General features: G+C 53.8%; 1 protein-coding gene across 1 annotated transcript in view; it reads right to left on the bottom strand.

Moving 5' to 3' along the window:
- Positions 1-236: 236 nt before the first annotated feature.
- The window catches only part of LOC102010275 (fer-1-like protein 4), a 34,217-nt gene continuing 19,047 nt past the window's right edge, over positions 237-15,406 (bottom strand). The window contains exons 22-45 of the mRNA XM_013514202.1: positions 15,243-15,395; positions 14,410-14,563; positions 14,173-14,297; positions 13,694-13,828; positions 13,418-13,591; positions 13,068-13,184; positions 12,811-12,972; positions 11,287-11,485; positions 11,123-11,181; positions 10,903-11,034; positions 10,080-10,122; positions 9,899-10,002; positions 9,686-9,823; positions 9,475-9,591; positions 5,568-5,695; positions 5,247-5,417; positions 4,493-4,647; positions 3,790-3,950; positions 3,174-3,259; positions 1,895-1,993; positions 1,487-1,728; positions 790-1,070; positions 610-710; positions 237-525 (exon numbers count right to left, since the gene is read on the bottom strand). Coding sequence (XP_013369656.1) covers positions 321-525; positions 610-710; positions 790-1,070; positions 1,487-1,728; positions 1,895-1,993; positions 3,174-3,259; positions 3,790-3,950; positions 4,493-4,647; positions 5,247-5,417; positions 5,568-5,695; positions 9,475-9,591; positions 9,686-9,823; positions 9,899-10,002; positions 10,080-10,122; positions 10,903-11,034; positions 11,123-11,181; positions 11,287-11,485; positions 12,811-12,972; positions 13,068-13,184; positions 13,418-13,591; positions 13,694-13,828; positions 14,173-14,297; positions 14,410-14,563; positions 15,243-15,395 — 3,441 coding nt within the window. The 3' untranslated portion in view covers positions 237-320. The remainder of the gene's footprint in view (positions 526-609; positions 711-789; positions 1,071-1,486; positions 1,729-1,894; positions 1,994-3,173; positions 3,260-3,789; positions 3,951-4,492; positions 4,648-5,246; positions 5,418-5,567; positions 5,696-9,474; positions 9,592-9,685; positions 9,824-9,898; positions 10,003-10,079; positions 10,123-10,902; positions 11,035-11,122; positions 11,182-11,286; positions 11,486-12,810; positions 12,973-13,067; positions 13,185-13,417; positions 13,592-13,693; positions 13,829-14,172; positions 14,298-14,409; positions 14,564-15,242; positions 15,396-15,406) is intronic.

The following is a 15,406-nucleotide window of genomic DNA, read 5'->3' as shown; positions in this document are numbered from 1 at the left end:
GATGTGGAACAGCAGAACCACAGGCAGATGAGGTAAGTCGGACCTGGCCCTAGCAGGAATGGGCAGCAGGTGGCCTCCCTGAATGCTGCCCAGTGATAATGGATGCCCTGGGCCCCCAGCCAGTCCTGCGCTTCCATCCCTGTGCTTTTTAGCAAATCCCCAGCCCCTGAAACCAGTCAAGAACACCGGTGTCTTCTGCCGCCTGTGGGAGCCCACGCTGCACAACACAATCAGGGTCTGATGGACATGCAGTTAAGTTTTATTGAAGGAAAGCACTGACCTCCGGGACAGCGCGTATTGGCAGGGGACTTGTGTCCAGGTCAGTTGGAGTCAGAGGGTTTGTGCAGGGGGCTGAAGATGACCTGGCTGATCTGGCCGGGCATGGTGTAGAACACGAGGAGGAGGAAGACGGTGAGGAGAGCCAGCACCAGCAGGAGCACCAGGATGCGCCAGTACCGGCGCAAGATGAAGAAGACGAAGGTCTTCAGCGGGTTCACGAACCAGTTAAAGGAGGTTTTGGGGCGGCTGTTGGCAGAAGGGCAGAGTCAGGATGACCAGGAAGCCCCCCAACCCCCATGCCTTGGCTCAGTCCTGCAGGGCGCCACTCACTTGGGCTTCTCCAGGGGCTCTGGCTCTTTTCGCCCCTTGCCCACCGGCCGCTTCTCCGCCTCCTCTACAGTCAGCAGCTCAAACTCCGCCTCCACCTTCCCCTAGAAAAGACGCCCGTGTGTCCCTGGGAGCAGAGGCCAAGCGCTTAGCCAGGCCGGGGTCCCCGCACCGCTCGCTCACCGTGAGGATGTAGACATTGCCTCCCGAGTCTGTGAATGCCAGGTCCTCAGGCTTGCCCTTCCTCCTCTTCTTCCTCTTCTTCTTGCCAGCCTTTGCCTCCTGCTCCTCTCGCTCCACGTCCTCTGCCTCTCGCAGCTTCACTACCGGCCACCAGCCCCGCAAGCGGCGGCAGCGGAATAGATTGCACCTCGGCCCGGCCCCGTCGCGGGCCAGCCTCACAGAGCACTGCGCAGGCGTCCGGGCACCCCGCACCATGTCCGGCAGCTGCAGCTCCAGGGATCCTGCAGCATCAGAGCGCGCTGGGTTAGGTGCGCGATCCAAGTCTAACTGGGCCAGGGCTGAGGGGGCTGCATAACAGGGGCACCAAAATTAGAATGTGGTCAGGCCACAGCTGTGGGCCCTACAACTGGGCCAGCAGGAGTCGGATCCCCACAGAAGAGGGCCAGGGCCTGGGATCAGACAGCCAAAGTAAGGATCATGGGGTCCAGGGTGACTTCAGCCAGGGTAAAATCAGAGGACTGAGGCAAGGACCGTGAGTGCAAACGGAAGTTCTTGTCCTCAGTCCAGAAAACAAAGGTTCGGGCCTGAGGTCTGAAATCCCAGGACTCGGGTGGTATAGAGTAGGGAACCAAGGGACAAGGGCGGCAAGAGGTGGTGGGCAGTGAGGGCAGAAATCGGGCAGAAGGCTAAGCAGTACCAAGGAAGTCGTTGGCGGAGATGCGGTCATAGTCCCAGACCTGCAGCACCAGCACAGCTGGCTGCCGGAACTCGGCCTCCTCCAGGGCGAAGGGTCCAGGTCGGCGCCAGACGCTCACCTCCCGCTCCGTGGGCAGGTAGTCGAAGCGGAACACAAAGCGCCAGTTGAAGTTCCCCTCCCCAGTCAGCGAGTTGAAGTGGACGTCTGTCTCCTGTTTGTCATGCTCCAGCCCCTTCATCCAGCTGGGGCCAGGGGAAGGGGCAGGCTGGGGCCCAGAAGGTGGCTCCTCGCCCAGCTCTAGGCATACCGAGGGCTTGCGGGCAGGCTCTGGACTCAGCCAGAGAGCCCAAGGCCCTGCTTGCAATCCCCCCTTGTTTAGCCATTGGCCAGCCCTGCCTGAAGACCTACCTTTTCACATAGATGTCACTTGACATCTCCCCGGTAAGTGGGTTCACATCATCCAGAACCACATCTTCTGTGTTCCAGATGACAACTCTGAGCTCATAACTGGGGGATGGATTAGGGGATGGTTTTCAGACTCTTAAAGGGGTCTTGACAGGGCTGCAGGGAGCAGGAAGGACTGGGGCCAGGGCCGCTGACATTCACGGAGCACCTGATGTGCACCCCGTTGGATCATCAGTATGCCTGTGCTCCCATAAAGGGACAGCAGGTGGCACCAAGAATGCTCTCCTGGCCCAAGACAGTACACGGAGCACTTCCTATGCATCTGGAGTCAGGACCCTGAAAGGCTGCGTGGCATAGCATCAGACGCAGAGTTGGACCCACCGCAAGCCAAAGTGATGCACAAGCTGAAGTTCAGGGTGCAGAAAAGTGACAAATGAGCAGAGGGGAAAGCCAGTCTGCAGAGAGAAGGGGACAGCAGACAGTGGGCATGACAGCACGCAGGCCTGCAGGATAGGGGGGCGCTGCAACATTCTGGGGCCAGCCCTCATGTGGCCCTATCTGTGCCTGTCCCAGGGTTGGCCTGATAGCTGCTTTCTCTTACCCAGTATCAGCTTCCGCGTGTTCATTGGCAAAACCCTGTTTTCTGCTGGTGACCCCGCCCCTCACTCCAGCCACATCAGTCTGTGTGATTCTGGTTGGGCAGGTCCCTAACTGGCTTCGGGTTGGGGACACCACCTGGGACTGGCCTATGGTGTATTACACTTCTTGTCTACAATAATAGGCTTGAGGAGCTGTATTTGACCCCAGCTGGTCTAACAAGAGGTGGCTTAGGCTCTGTTCTAACCAAAAAGGTGTTCATTTCTGCTCAGATGGCCCGGCTGGTAAGAAATAAGCCTGGCACTGTTAGAAGCCGTCTGCTCCCAGACTAGGAAAGGCCACCTGACAGTGGCACCAAGGAAAGCAAACCCAGAGACAGACAGTGACAGACTGGTGGTAGCATCCAAGCATCTGGATCCAGCCCTGTCTAAAGTGGCTACACCCACAGAACTCCCCTCGGACTAGCTCAGATGGGGAGGGGTTGACTGAAAGATTTGCGGACTCTCAGCTTACAAGTGATGGACACCCAACTCACAGCGGCTTATGGGGGAGGGTTCTTAACTCACCTATCCCATAGTCTGTGGTCAGCAGTTCAGCAGTCTCTGCCTACCTCAGAGAGGGCTCATATTTTCATAGACCAAGATGTGCCTGCCCCTTGGGTGAAAGGGCCAGAACGCTCTCTCACCTGATTGGCTGCCGAGGCTTAATGTCAACTGGGGGTGGGGCAGGCACGTCCTTGGGGAAAATGTCAATCCACATGTGAAGGGATCCCTAGGGGCAGAGGACTAGGTCTGAGAGTCTTGCTAGGGTCCCCACCTCCCCTGACAGGCCTGTGGTCACAGGTTATGCCCTGCCCCAAAAGGACAGAGCTGGGAGAGGGGCATCCAAGCAGATCCTGGAGATGGGCATGAAGATGGAGTCCAGGCTAAGGGTTATAGGGTCAAAGTCAGGTTAGGGACTCAGGGATAAGGACCCAGAAGTGGAAGATAGGGATCAAAAGTAAGATCTGGTATCCTAAGGTCCAGATCTTAGTGAACAGGGTAGAAGTCAGCTTGGGACCCCTTGGTCTGAAGCCTGGTGTCCCGGATGTGGGGATCCTGTAAGAGCAGATTCAGGAATGGGATAAGGGGTCCAGCATGGAGGGCCAAGATTCCAAGACTGGAGTGGGGACGCTGGCAAGTAGCATCAGGCCCACATGGAGGTCTTAGAGGAAGGGTACCTGGGGGCCAGCGGCCAGAATCAGGTGGGAAGCCTGGGATTCTGCGAGTCCTGAGTCTTGGGAGTGCTGAACCCCGCCTTACCTGCAGCAGCCCTGGGCTGCGGGGGTGGTAGAGGGGCCGAGTCTCTACATGCTCAGGTACCAGCTGCATCCCAAGCCCTGGCATCTCCTGCCAGTGCCGCAGGACAAGCAGTGCCTGGGCCTCCTCGGAGGTTCCACTTGCCACCTGGGGGCCCACACCACCTGAAACAAGAGGCGCATGAGCTTGGGTGCCACGCAGTGCCAGCTCTCCCTTCTCCTCCCGCACCCCCTCAGCAGATCCAAACCGGGACTACCGCAGCGCTGGGTACAGCCCGCAGGCAGGGAGGCGAGGAGGGCAAGCGGGCCACACACACAGTGGGAGAGGCTACTGCTGCGACAGCTTTGCTTGGTGAGAGCCGGCAGTCAGGGGGAGCAGGGCACGGAAGGGGCTGCGGCCTATGCTCAGACCCTGTTTAGGGACAGACCACTGGCCATTCCTGAGGCGTGAGTCCAGTTCCGCAGCTGCACGCTGCCGTGTGGACACTCTGTGGAGTTGCCCTGTGATGTGGGAACTTGACTAGGGGTCCAGTTAAAGACTATTCTCTACCCAGCATCCAAGAACCTTGTTCCGACTCAACCAAACTCACATTTCAGCCTGCTGCCTTCGGCAGGCTCTTTCCGGAGTGCACTACACTGGCACAGGCCCTCTACCTTATTCTACCTCCACATTACTCCCCTCAGCCTGTCCAGCAGAGGGCCAGTACCTGGGGGCAGGGTCTCAGGCGGTGTCAGAAAGACTTTGCTCCCCACCTTGACGGCCCCCGCTCGGTATTCAGGGGCAGGGAGGCCACAGCGTTGGCACAGCCCTGCCAAGATCTGGGAAGGCCGGAATGCGTCACGCCAGGCATTGTACCCATCCCTAGAGGCAGGAAAGGGAGACGCCTCAGCTGGTGCTGGTGTACGGACACAGATAGGCACAGGGCAGGGATAAGGACCCTTGAGGACATGGGATCCAGGCTCAGAACCCCCATGAGACAGGCTGTCCTTGTTTACAGAAATGATGAAAATCAAAGCCATCAAGCACTTTTTTTTTTTTTTTTTTTTTTTTTTTGCCTTTTTGAGACAGGGTCCCGCTATGCAGTTCAGGCTGGCCTTGAGCGCAATTTGTAGCCAAGGCTGGTCTCGAACTCGCAACGATCCTCCTGCCTCAGCCTCCCAAGTGCTGGGATTAGAGGCATGCACCACCACACCCGGTGATATCCAGTACTTTTATGAAGGAGATATCGTTACCATTTCTATTGGGAGATAAGAAACTAAGGCCCAAGAAGGCGAGTGATTATTAGTTACAGAATCCCAAAGCCCAAGCCAAGCCTTGGCTGTTGAACTTTGATGTCTTGGCACTGGGTGGTGAGTTCCCCTTCTGTGATGTTCCAAGACCTGGAGACACAACTGGGAATCAAGCCCGAACGTGTTGGGTCAGAGAAGCAGAGGAGATCCCGAGGACCCTGCCAGACTCACACGTCGTACTGGGAGGCCAGCCCACAGTTTGCTCTGTGGTGGCTGTAGAATCGGTTTTCCAGGTCAACGTGGGTCTCCCCAATGAGGTCATCGGAACCCACAAGGTCATGATCAAATACAGCCACCGTCAGCTCTGTCTCAGCTGGAAGTGATATGCTTAGCTCCAGGACCCTAGCCAAGAGAAAGATGGCCCTCAGTATTAGTCTGGACTGGGGTACCACCCCACCCCATCACCAAGCCAGGTACCTGGTGAGAGCCCTGCGGCCACAGCGCTGATGGCCAAGCTGCTCCCCCACTCCCAACCCTAAGGCCCAGCCTTACTCTCCAAAGACGGGGTTGAGCTGCTTGGGAATGTAGCGCTCCTTGGTGTCCTGCCGCTCCCTGCCAGCGCTCACCACCACATAGGGGTCAGCTTTGCCGTTGGGGTCTGCGGGAGCCAGGTTGGTTGCCTAGGGGACGGCATGGAAGGGAATTGGGAAAAGTGTCACTGCCATAGCCCACACCCTTTTTGAATCTAGTCTCAGAATAAGTATAAGAAGGAAGTGACCAAGGGGGAGATCTCCCACTGAAAGGTTGGATAAGATGACTTTTCAATTAGTTATGAAATACTTAAAATATACAGGCCGGGTGTGGTGGTGCACACCTATAATCCCAGCACTCAGGAGGCTGAGGCAGGAGGATTGCTCCAAGTTCAAGTCCAGCCTGGGCTACATAGTAAGTGCAAGACCAGCCTGAACTACATAGCAAGACCCCATCTCAAAATACAAAAACAAAACAAATAAATAAATATATATATATATATATATATATATATACATAAACAAATAGGTGTAATGGAAACTGTTGAAACAGAAAACACTTGTCTAAAGGACTTACTACCAAATTTACAAATTTCCAATACTGAAGATTGAGCCCAGCCAGCACTTACACATGCAAGGTAAGTGCTCCAGATAGAAGGAGAGGGAGGGAAAGGAACGGGGTATAAGATGAACTAAGAGGGGCTGGGGATTTAGCTCAGCAGCACAGCGCCTGCCTGGCAAACACAAGGTTGTGAGTTGGATTCCCGGTACCGGAAAAAACCCAAAAAAAAAAAAAAAAAGATGAACTAAGAGGCTTTCTACGTGCACCAACTCCCCAGGATGAATGCAAACATGTACTGCAAACATATCCTAACACAAATAAAAAATAAAAAGTGTTCTATCACTGAGCTGCACACCCAGGCCTAGACCTTTATTTTTATGATAAGCGTATTTCCATCCTCATCTCTGAACCACGGTTAATCACTCACCTGTGTATTTTTATACTTTTACGCCATGTATCTCTATCCCTAAGTAAGACACAGCACTACTTTGTATGTTTTTTAGATGCATGTTTTAGCCGGGCATGGTGGCGCATGCATGTAATCCCAGCACTTGAGAGGTTGAGGCAGGAGAACTGCCACAAGTTTGAGGCCAGCCTGGGCTATATAGTCTCAAACAACGCATGTTTTAAACTTTATTATAAAACAAATTAATAAATATAACTTCTGCATAAGTAACTGTTGTGATTTTTTTTTTTTTTGTACCAGGAATCTAACTTAGAACCTTGCACTTGCCAGGCAGGCACTTGTGCCACTGAGCTATATCCCCGGTTCTGCATAAATGATTAAATATTATTTATTTGCAACTATGTTTTTTACATTTCTACCTGCAATATTCAGTATAAGGGTTCCAGTTGCTCTATACCTTTACCAACATTTGGTATTTGTTTTGTTGGGTTGTTTGTTTGTTTGTTTGGGTCAGGATCTCACTATGCAGTTCAGGCTAGCTTGAACTCACTATGTAGCCCAGGTGGCCTCAAACTCACAGCAATCCTCCTGCCTCAGCCTCCTGAGTGCTGATCCTACAGGCATGTGCCACCTCGCCCAGCATCAACATTCAGTATTGACTATCTTTTTCATTTCAGCTATTCTAGTATGTGTGCAGCAGTAGCTCACTGCAGTCTTAAATTGCATTTCCCTGATGATCATCAATGTTAAACTTTTTTCCACGGGTTTACTGCCCATTGTGTGCATGTGTGTGTACGAGTGCGTGTGCATGCCTGTGCGTGTGTGTGCACGTGTGTGCATGGTGACTGTTCGAATCTTCTGCCTCACCATTGAGGTTTCTGTTGTTTCATGGTACTAAGCTTCACAGATGCTGGACAACTGCTCTTTCTACTGTTATACCCCCAGGCCACGTTTTTATTAATTTAAGTTTTTTTTTGTTTTGGTTTTTTTCTAGTACCAGGAATCAAACTCACAACCTCACGCTTGCCAGGCAAGTACTGTGCCGCTGAGCTAAATCCCTAGCCCCTAACAAGGTTTTATTTTTGTGGTACTGGAGAATGAACCCAGGGTCCATGCACCGAGCTACGTCTCCCACTCTTTTTAATTTTCAAACTCACTAAGTTGCCCATGTTGGGCTCAATCGTGTGACCCTCTTGGCTCAACTCCCAGACTACTGGGATTACAGGTGTCCACCCCGACCTCTGGCTCGGAGTTCAGGCTTTTAGCCACTTACACGAGTGTGCAGTCATACCGCACTGAGGTTTTCACGTGTACTTCCCCAGTTAGCGATGATGTTGGCCATAGTTTCACATGCTTACGAGGCATTTTGATTCCTTGTTTTGTGGACAGTGCCTGTCAATGTCTACTGCCAGTTCTCCACCGGGCTGCTGTCTTTCTCTTATCGATTCTACACATAGAGTCTGGATATTTGTCCTCGTTAATTTTTTTTTTTTTTTTTTTCTTTTTTTTTTGGTTTTTTTCTCCAGTACCAGGAACCGAACTCATGACCTTGCGCTTGCCAGGCAGGCGCTTTTGCCGCTGAGCTAAATCCCCAGCCCCTGTCCTTGTTAATTATCTGGAACAAACACCTCCCCGTCTGCAGCCTGTCTCTTTCCTCGCTTAGTGGTGGCTTTTGCTGAGTAGAGGTTTTAACTGTAATAAAAATCAGTTTATTGACATTTTTTTTTTATTGACATTTCATTTATGGTTAATGCTCTGTTTTCTTTAATAAATCTGCTCTGTCCCCTATGGTCATAAAAGTATTGTTTTCACCTCTAAGAACTTTAACGTTTTTTGTTTGTTCCTCGCCAGGGAAGGCTGGGCCGGCGTGTTTACCCTCCTTTCTCTCGCTCGCCAAGGTTCTACTTCATGCAAGAATCTTGGTTCTGCCTCAAGACAACCTGAGCTTTAGAGCTTGTCTTCCACTTGGCATTCTTATTCCCTCTTCATTTGGGGAAGGTTGGGATTACCCTTGCTTATGAGCTTAGCATTAACACAGTTTAGCATTAATTAGTGTCTCTCTCTCTCTCTCTCTCTCTCTCTCTCTCTCTCTCTCTCTCTCTCTCTCTCTCACTCTCAAAACAGGGTCTATGTAATTCAGGCTGGCCTTGAACTGCCTATGTAGACTGCGCTAGCCTTAAATTCACAGCAATCCTCCTGCCTCAGCCTCAAGAGTGCTGGAATTATAGGCACACCTCACCCCTTCTCTCCTTCCTCCCTCCCTCCCTTCCTTCTTTCCTTTTTTGTGCTGGGGATTGAACCTAGAGCCTCAGCACGTTAGGACTTCAGCATAAGCTTAGCCTTTGTTTAAAAGTTTATTTAGCATCTCCAGATGTCTTCCAAAAAGAATTTGCCCGCCCATCTAACCTACCCGTCTGCTAGAAACAAAAGGTGGCGATGACCTCCATTACCAAGTTGGCACACTAGGAGCCGTGGATTATGACAGAATGGCACTGCAGACCGTTTCTCCAGTGAGGTCCTAGAATCCCTATGTTTAAACCAGACAGAAGTACACCATGCACTCTGGTGACAAGGAGTGAGGGGGCAGAGCAACCCCCTCAGTCCCCATTACCCCCTGAGATACTTTCAAGAAAATATCAGGCCCCTGCTGCAGGGAAGCTGCAGCAATGGAAGAACGTCCCGAGGTGTTGGCCACGAGCACTCCTGCAGCTTGAGGTCCGGAGCTGCACTTCCCATTCTGCGGGAGCAGAACAGTGACCAAGGGGCCAGGAGTCCTCCTACTCTAAATTCTAGATCTGCTGTCACCAAGCACAGTCTTGTTTGTGTCTCAGATTTCCCATCTGGAAAATGATCAAGCTGGGCTCCGTGACCCCCGAGATGCCCGCTGAAGCCTCACTCTGTAGGTCTCACGTTCGTCCCCTTTGCTGGCGCTGCAGGTTTGCCAGCAGGACAGATGCTCACCTTTACAACATACACCCTGACCAGGAGCTTGATGGGTCGGTTCTGTGGGATCCCCCGGGAGATCTGGGGTTCAGGAAAGGATGCCGCCTCTGATTCAGGGTAAATGAGGAAGGAGCCCTAGGGTGGAGGGCGACAGGAAAGGCTCTGGTAAGAGCTTCCCCCTGAACCCCTGCCTGCGCACTCTGGGTCCCTTTGCCTTCCCCAAACATACCTTGAACTTGCCCACGAAGTATCCCGACCCTTCTTCCTCTCCGTCCCCACCCTGCCCTCCGTGCCCTCGGTACAGAGGAAACACGTTCAGCCAGTCTTCAAAGTGGTGAAAGGCTTCCTCCAGAGAGCTGTTGTAGATCTGAAAGGCAAGGGCTTCAGTGACAGCTCCACATCCAGAATCCAGAAGGATTCCCACCTCCCAACACTCAGTCACCTTCAGAGTGGCGATTGTTTTTTTCCGAGATGCAGTGCCTTCGAGGACGTCAGCCTCACCCTGGTCCTGGGCCTCCCCATCTGCAGAAGTGAGGTTGAGCCCCTCTGAAAACAGCAGAACTGCCCCAGAGCAGAAGCATCTGGGTGCAGAGTGAGAGGGGCAGACAAAGCAAACCTCTTACCTAAATCCCCAGGATCATCCATTTCCTCCTCATCCAAATTGGGCTGAAATCCAAGGGCAGATAAGAGATTCTTCCCCACCCCTTCACGTCCTTAGTGTAGTCTGCCTTTTTTCCAGACACTGACTTAGGAAACCTTGGTTCAAGTTCCAGCTGGGTAAGCCACTTGTTTTCAAAGCTTGCATTATCTTCTAACCCTGCATCTCCAGACAGTAGCCAGTCAGTGGCTCCTGAACCATGAAGATGTGGCTAATGCTCAAAGTATAAAACGCACACACTAGCCGGGTGTGGTAGCACATGCCTGTAATCCCAGCACTGAGGAGGCTGAGGCAGGAGGATTACTGTGAGTTTGAGGCCAGCCTGGGCTACAAAGTGAGTTCAAGACCAGCCTGAACTGCATAGTGAGACCCTGTCTCAAAAACAAAAAAATAAAACAAAAACACACACACTAGATTCTAAAAGTTTACTGTATCCTAAGAATATAAGGTATCTCGTTATGAATTTTTATGGTGATTATCTGTGGCAATAATATTTTTCTATACAATGCTAAATAAAACATTAAATTAATTTCACCTGTTTCCCTTTACTTATTTTTAATGTGGCCATTAAAAAGTTAAAATTACATATGTAGCTTGCATTCCATTTCTGTTAGACAGCAGAGCCCTGGACAGTGGAGCGAACAACCTGCAGCTCCTAAAACTGTGGTTAAAGATGAGGAAAGATGATTGTGGTAAAGAGCTCTGTAAACTATAGCGCTCCCCATGTGATGAGATCATTCTTCTGGTCCTTTGCCCTCCCCCCACCCCCTGGCCATCCTGCGACTCACCTGCGCCTGCAGCTCCTGCAGGGACGCGTAGTACTTGGACCACCAGTCGAGCTCTTCCGGGTCGGGGATGTCCTCCTCCAGCTCTGGGCCCTGGCTCAGGAGGCCTCCTAGGCTGAGCTTCTTCAGAGGAGCCTAAGGGGGTGAGGGCTCAGTTACTGTAACCCAGCACCACCCCCGGCCCTGCCCATCTCTTCTGCACCCTTCTCACACACTGCATCACCTTCAGGAGCCGTCTGGATATCCCAGCCTCAGCCAAGGAGGGATCCAAGGCCTTTGGTCCTGGGAAGGGGAATGGCACCGTGAGGTCAGGTGATGCCCCACTGGAGGGTCCCCAGGAACCAGAGGGACTTCTGTCTGGAAGCCGCTAAAGAGGAGGCCCCTAACCTGGGGGTCCCCTGGACTCCAAGTCCTCTGTGTCTTCCTCTGCTCCTTCCTCCTCAGGGGAATCCTCATTTCCCTGGAGGGTGAATCGCAGCATGTGGGGGACAATGTGGGAACCCACAAGGACTGTGCGACCAAAGGCCCGGTGCTCAACCACCAGGATGCTGAGTGGGGGCTGCAGGTAAGGCTGCTCCGGCAAGTCCTAGGGGTGAGAAAGAGGAGCTGTGTCTGCAAAGACCTGGGGAAGAAGCAAAGACGGGGACAACAATCTACACTTCATTGCTTCTGCCTAGCTGTATTCCGCTGAGTCACTGCTTTCTGACTCTATGTCCCAGCTACAAAAGAAAGAAAGCCCTAAACTCAAAAGGTTGTTCCAAGTATCAAATAATACACAAGTACTTTGGAGCTTAGCACACATGCTGGGTTCCATACACACACAGTAACAGAGTCGAAGGGAGAAACAAAAAACAGACAACTCAACAATAAAGGAGGAAGTCAGGTATGGTGGTGCACGACTGTAATCCCAAGTGCTCCAGAGGCTGAGGCAGGAGGATTTCTGTGAGTTCAAGGCCATCCTGGGCTACATAAGCAAATTCAAGGCCAGCTGAACTACCAACCCCTCCCCGCAAAACACCAATACAGATAGAGACTTCAATGCCCTATTTTCATCAAGGGTTTGAATGACACTGGCAAGCAGCCAAACCTAAGCCCATCTATGGGCTGCGCTCCACGCAACACAAGAGCAGCACCTGGTGTGCGTCTTCCAGGCCTTTCTTCTTTTGAGGTTCACAGAGAAAAGTGAGGCTCACGTGATACAGGTGATTTGATGATTTCCTGAGCAGCACTGCCAAAAGCTGGCTATGAAATGGTGATTACAGATTACACAGCACAGTTCTCTTCCCAGCCTCAGTGTCTCAGAGATGAGCAGATTCTGAGGTTGGCCTTCAGGACAAATGGTCGACCCACTCATTCAGTAGACCTAAGAGAGGCATCAGCAGGCCACGGAGACACACAGCAAAGTCTGGCTCACTGCTGGGTCTGGGTTTGGTCTGGCTTTCATTTTGGTGTGTGTGTGTGTGTGTGTGTGTGTGTGTGTGTGTGTGTGTACTGGTGAATGAATTCAAGGCCTTCCCACTGAGCTACATCTCTAATCCTTTCCTTAATCTTTCACTCTGAGTCAGGGTCTCACTAAATTGCCCAGGATGGACTAGAACTTGCAGTCCTCCTGCTTCAGCCTCCCAGAGTGCTGGGGTTACAGGCATTCACCCCCATGCCCAGCCCCCTGCCAATTTTTGTAAATGAAGTTTCACCCAAACATAGTCATTTCATTCATCTGCACGTTGTCTGTGGCTGTCTCCATGCTGCAGTGGCAGCTGCATAGTTGCACCTGAGACTGTGTGGACCGTGAAGCCTAAGTATTCGCTATCTAGCCCTTTATGGAGAGTCTGAGACAACTGCTAGAGATTCACCACCCATCACCTCTTCTGCTTCCCCTCCCGGGGTGTGCCTGGCCGGCCCCTGCCTCACCACTGTCAGGTGCCTGACGAGCTCGCTGAAGTTGGGGCTGTGGCGGTAGCTGGCCAGGACCTCCGATTCCACACGTTTCCCGGCCACTTCCAGCACGACTTGGGGCTGCTCCACCTCAAACAGGTGTACACGACCAAGGCCTCTCAAACCCCAGAACAGCACCTAGGGAGTCAGGAAGTGGAGGATTCAAGGGTCTGCACTTGGCAAGAGGGCCACCTGGCATGGGGAATGAGGGGGCTCGAAGGGCCCGCTGCTACCTCAACACGGAACTCCCTGAGCACCGGGCGCACACTGGGTGGCAGGGACAGGCGTCCAGAGAGGGGCTCAATCAGGGGTGTCAGATCCCGGGGCTCCACATCCCTGGGAACTGAGAGCTGCAGGGGAAAGAGGTCAGAGGTCAAAGAGGAATCAGGCCGAAGGCAGAAAAGCCTGGGCTGGGAAAGGGTCACGGTGAGGCACAAACACAGAGGAACCAGACAAGGCAGGATTAGAGATGTTGGGGTGGGGTCCTCAGAAAACAGCCAAGCTCAGCAAGGGTGGGAGGCTGGTGAGTAACAAGGTGGGCCCACAGCTGGTGCGGTATCCAGCTAGACTGCGGTATCCTGACCTCCAGTCGGCCACTGTACTCCAGCTCAATAAGTTCAAAGGTGGCAATGAGCTCCCCAGCTGCCTGCAGTCCCTTCTTCAGAGGGAAAAACTGCAGCTCGGGTCGCTGGTATGGGTCCTCGGTCAGCTTCACCCTTGGGGCGGCCAGCGCCCTGCCCAGGAACACAGCGGGGCCCTGTGGGGAACAGGACAGTGAAGGCACAAGGGAGCCAGAGGAGCGGGCATCAAGGAAGTGGGGTCCGGGCCTGGAGCCCGGCTGGAGCCAGGCCACACTCACAAACTTATTGTGGTCAAAGACGCTGATGACCACTAGCGGAGGCTCCTGCTGCAGGTGCTCCCGCCTCCCATCCACGATCAGCTGCTCGAATACCAAGAGCTCATCCCACAGGGGACTCAGGGTCTGCTCCAGGATCTGTGGGCCACGCAGAGGAAAGGACAGCAGCAGGGGTCAGAAGCGACTCCTGCGCACGGTCAGGGCAGCAGTCCTGCTCCAGTGAGACTTCCAGCAGCGGCGTGTCACCACAGGCCACCCCTCCCAGCCCTGGTCTTTCCCAGCTGTCTCTGCCACCCTCAGGGCTGAGTCCTAACCCAGCAAGCCACTCCTCCCCCGCTCCTCCCTCTGCTTCGCCTCCGCCCCTAGGTTGGGGCAGTCTCCCCAGAGCCAGTCCTGAAGCCCCAGGGAAGACGGAGTCAGGGCCTTGAGGAAAAGCACAGCCTCGCCCCACCTGCCGCTCGCCTCTTCCCCCACGCCCTCACCCGCGTGGTCTGGCACTGGGTAGAGATGAGTACTCGTGCAAAGGGGTCCGAGAGGCCACTGTCATCTGCTGCCAACACACCTCGGGCCTGGTACAGGTGAGCGCGGAGCTGGAAGTAACTAAAATCTGGGGAGAGGGTGGGCAGGGTCCATTCTTGCTCAGAGGACCCCTCAGGTCCCTCACTCCTGGGCAAGTGGCAAGGAAGGCCGTGCCCACCCCGCGCACCCTGTGTGCTCACCGTCCCGGTGCAGGCTGTGGGGCAGCCCGGCCGAGGGCTCAGGCAGCAGGTCGGGGGGCAGCTCGGAGGTGCAGGCCTTGGCTTGTTTGCCTAGCCCCAGCCACAGGAAGAGCTCGAGCTTGGCACAGACCTCCCCAGGGGCTGCCCCGGGTGCCTGCGTGGAAGAAGGCATGCTGCGGCCCAAATCCCCCTATCTTCCCCCAGCTAGAACCCACACTCCTGCGGCCCCAGGGTTACCCTCTTAATGTCAGGTCACACCCCAGCTCCCCAATCCAAAGACAATCCCTCTGCCTCTACCCCTGCACTCCCCTTGAGGCCCCTCGTCCCTGACCCTGTTCCCTATACCTCCTGCCCTGACCTTGCTAACACATCCCAGAGCCACAGCACAACCCAACCCAAAAACTACACTCCGAACTTTTCCCTCCCTCCCGTCTCCTCCATTCCCAGCACATTTCCATGCCCTGTTCCTGACCCAGGCATCCCAGCTTCCCCACTGGGGATTCTCTTAGTATCTTCAGTGAATCTCATTTAGAAATATTTTGCCTACAGATCAGCTACACAGGTAAAAGCCCGGTTCTTTGCCTTTTTCATGGCCCTGCCTGTGTGTGAGAGCCTGGTCAGCGCAAAGGCCGGAGCAGGCCCAGGGCTGACGCCTTTGCAGGCTGTCTCCCTTCCGGCTGACCTGGGCACACAACCTCCTTTCGGCTTTTTTAGACAACTGAAAAGGATTGGGAAGCTCTTGGGTGGGAACCGTAAGCCGCTCCCCCGATGCCCAGCCATGCCCTATGAGCCTCACCCCTCTCTGCCCAGCACCCACCCTCCGCCCCACTCACTGTGAGCAGCAGACTCTGGATCCTCCCACAGTCCCGGCCCCGCTCCTCCTCCACCACGGAGAACAGCACATCCTGGGCAGGGATCCGAGCACAGGCCACACGGCGCCGCCCACAGAGCATCCAGACCAGGACATCGGGGAGGGGCGGCTGGGGCTGCGGGTAGA

This window comes from Chinchilla lanigera, unplaced genomic scaffold (assembly GCF_000276665.1).
Source record: "Chinchilla lanigera isolate Chin_1 unplaced genomic scaffold, ChiLan1.0 scaffold00021, whole genome shotgun sequence".
Lineage (NCBI taxonomy): Eukaryota > Metazoa > Chordata > Mammalia > Rodentia > Chinchillidae > Chinchilla > Chinchilla lanigera.
Note: the sequence above shows the minus strand (reverse complement) of the source record. Positions and strands in the feature narration are given on the sequence as shown.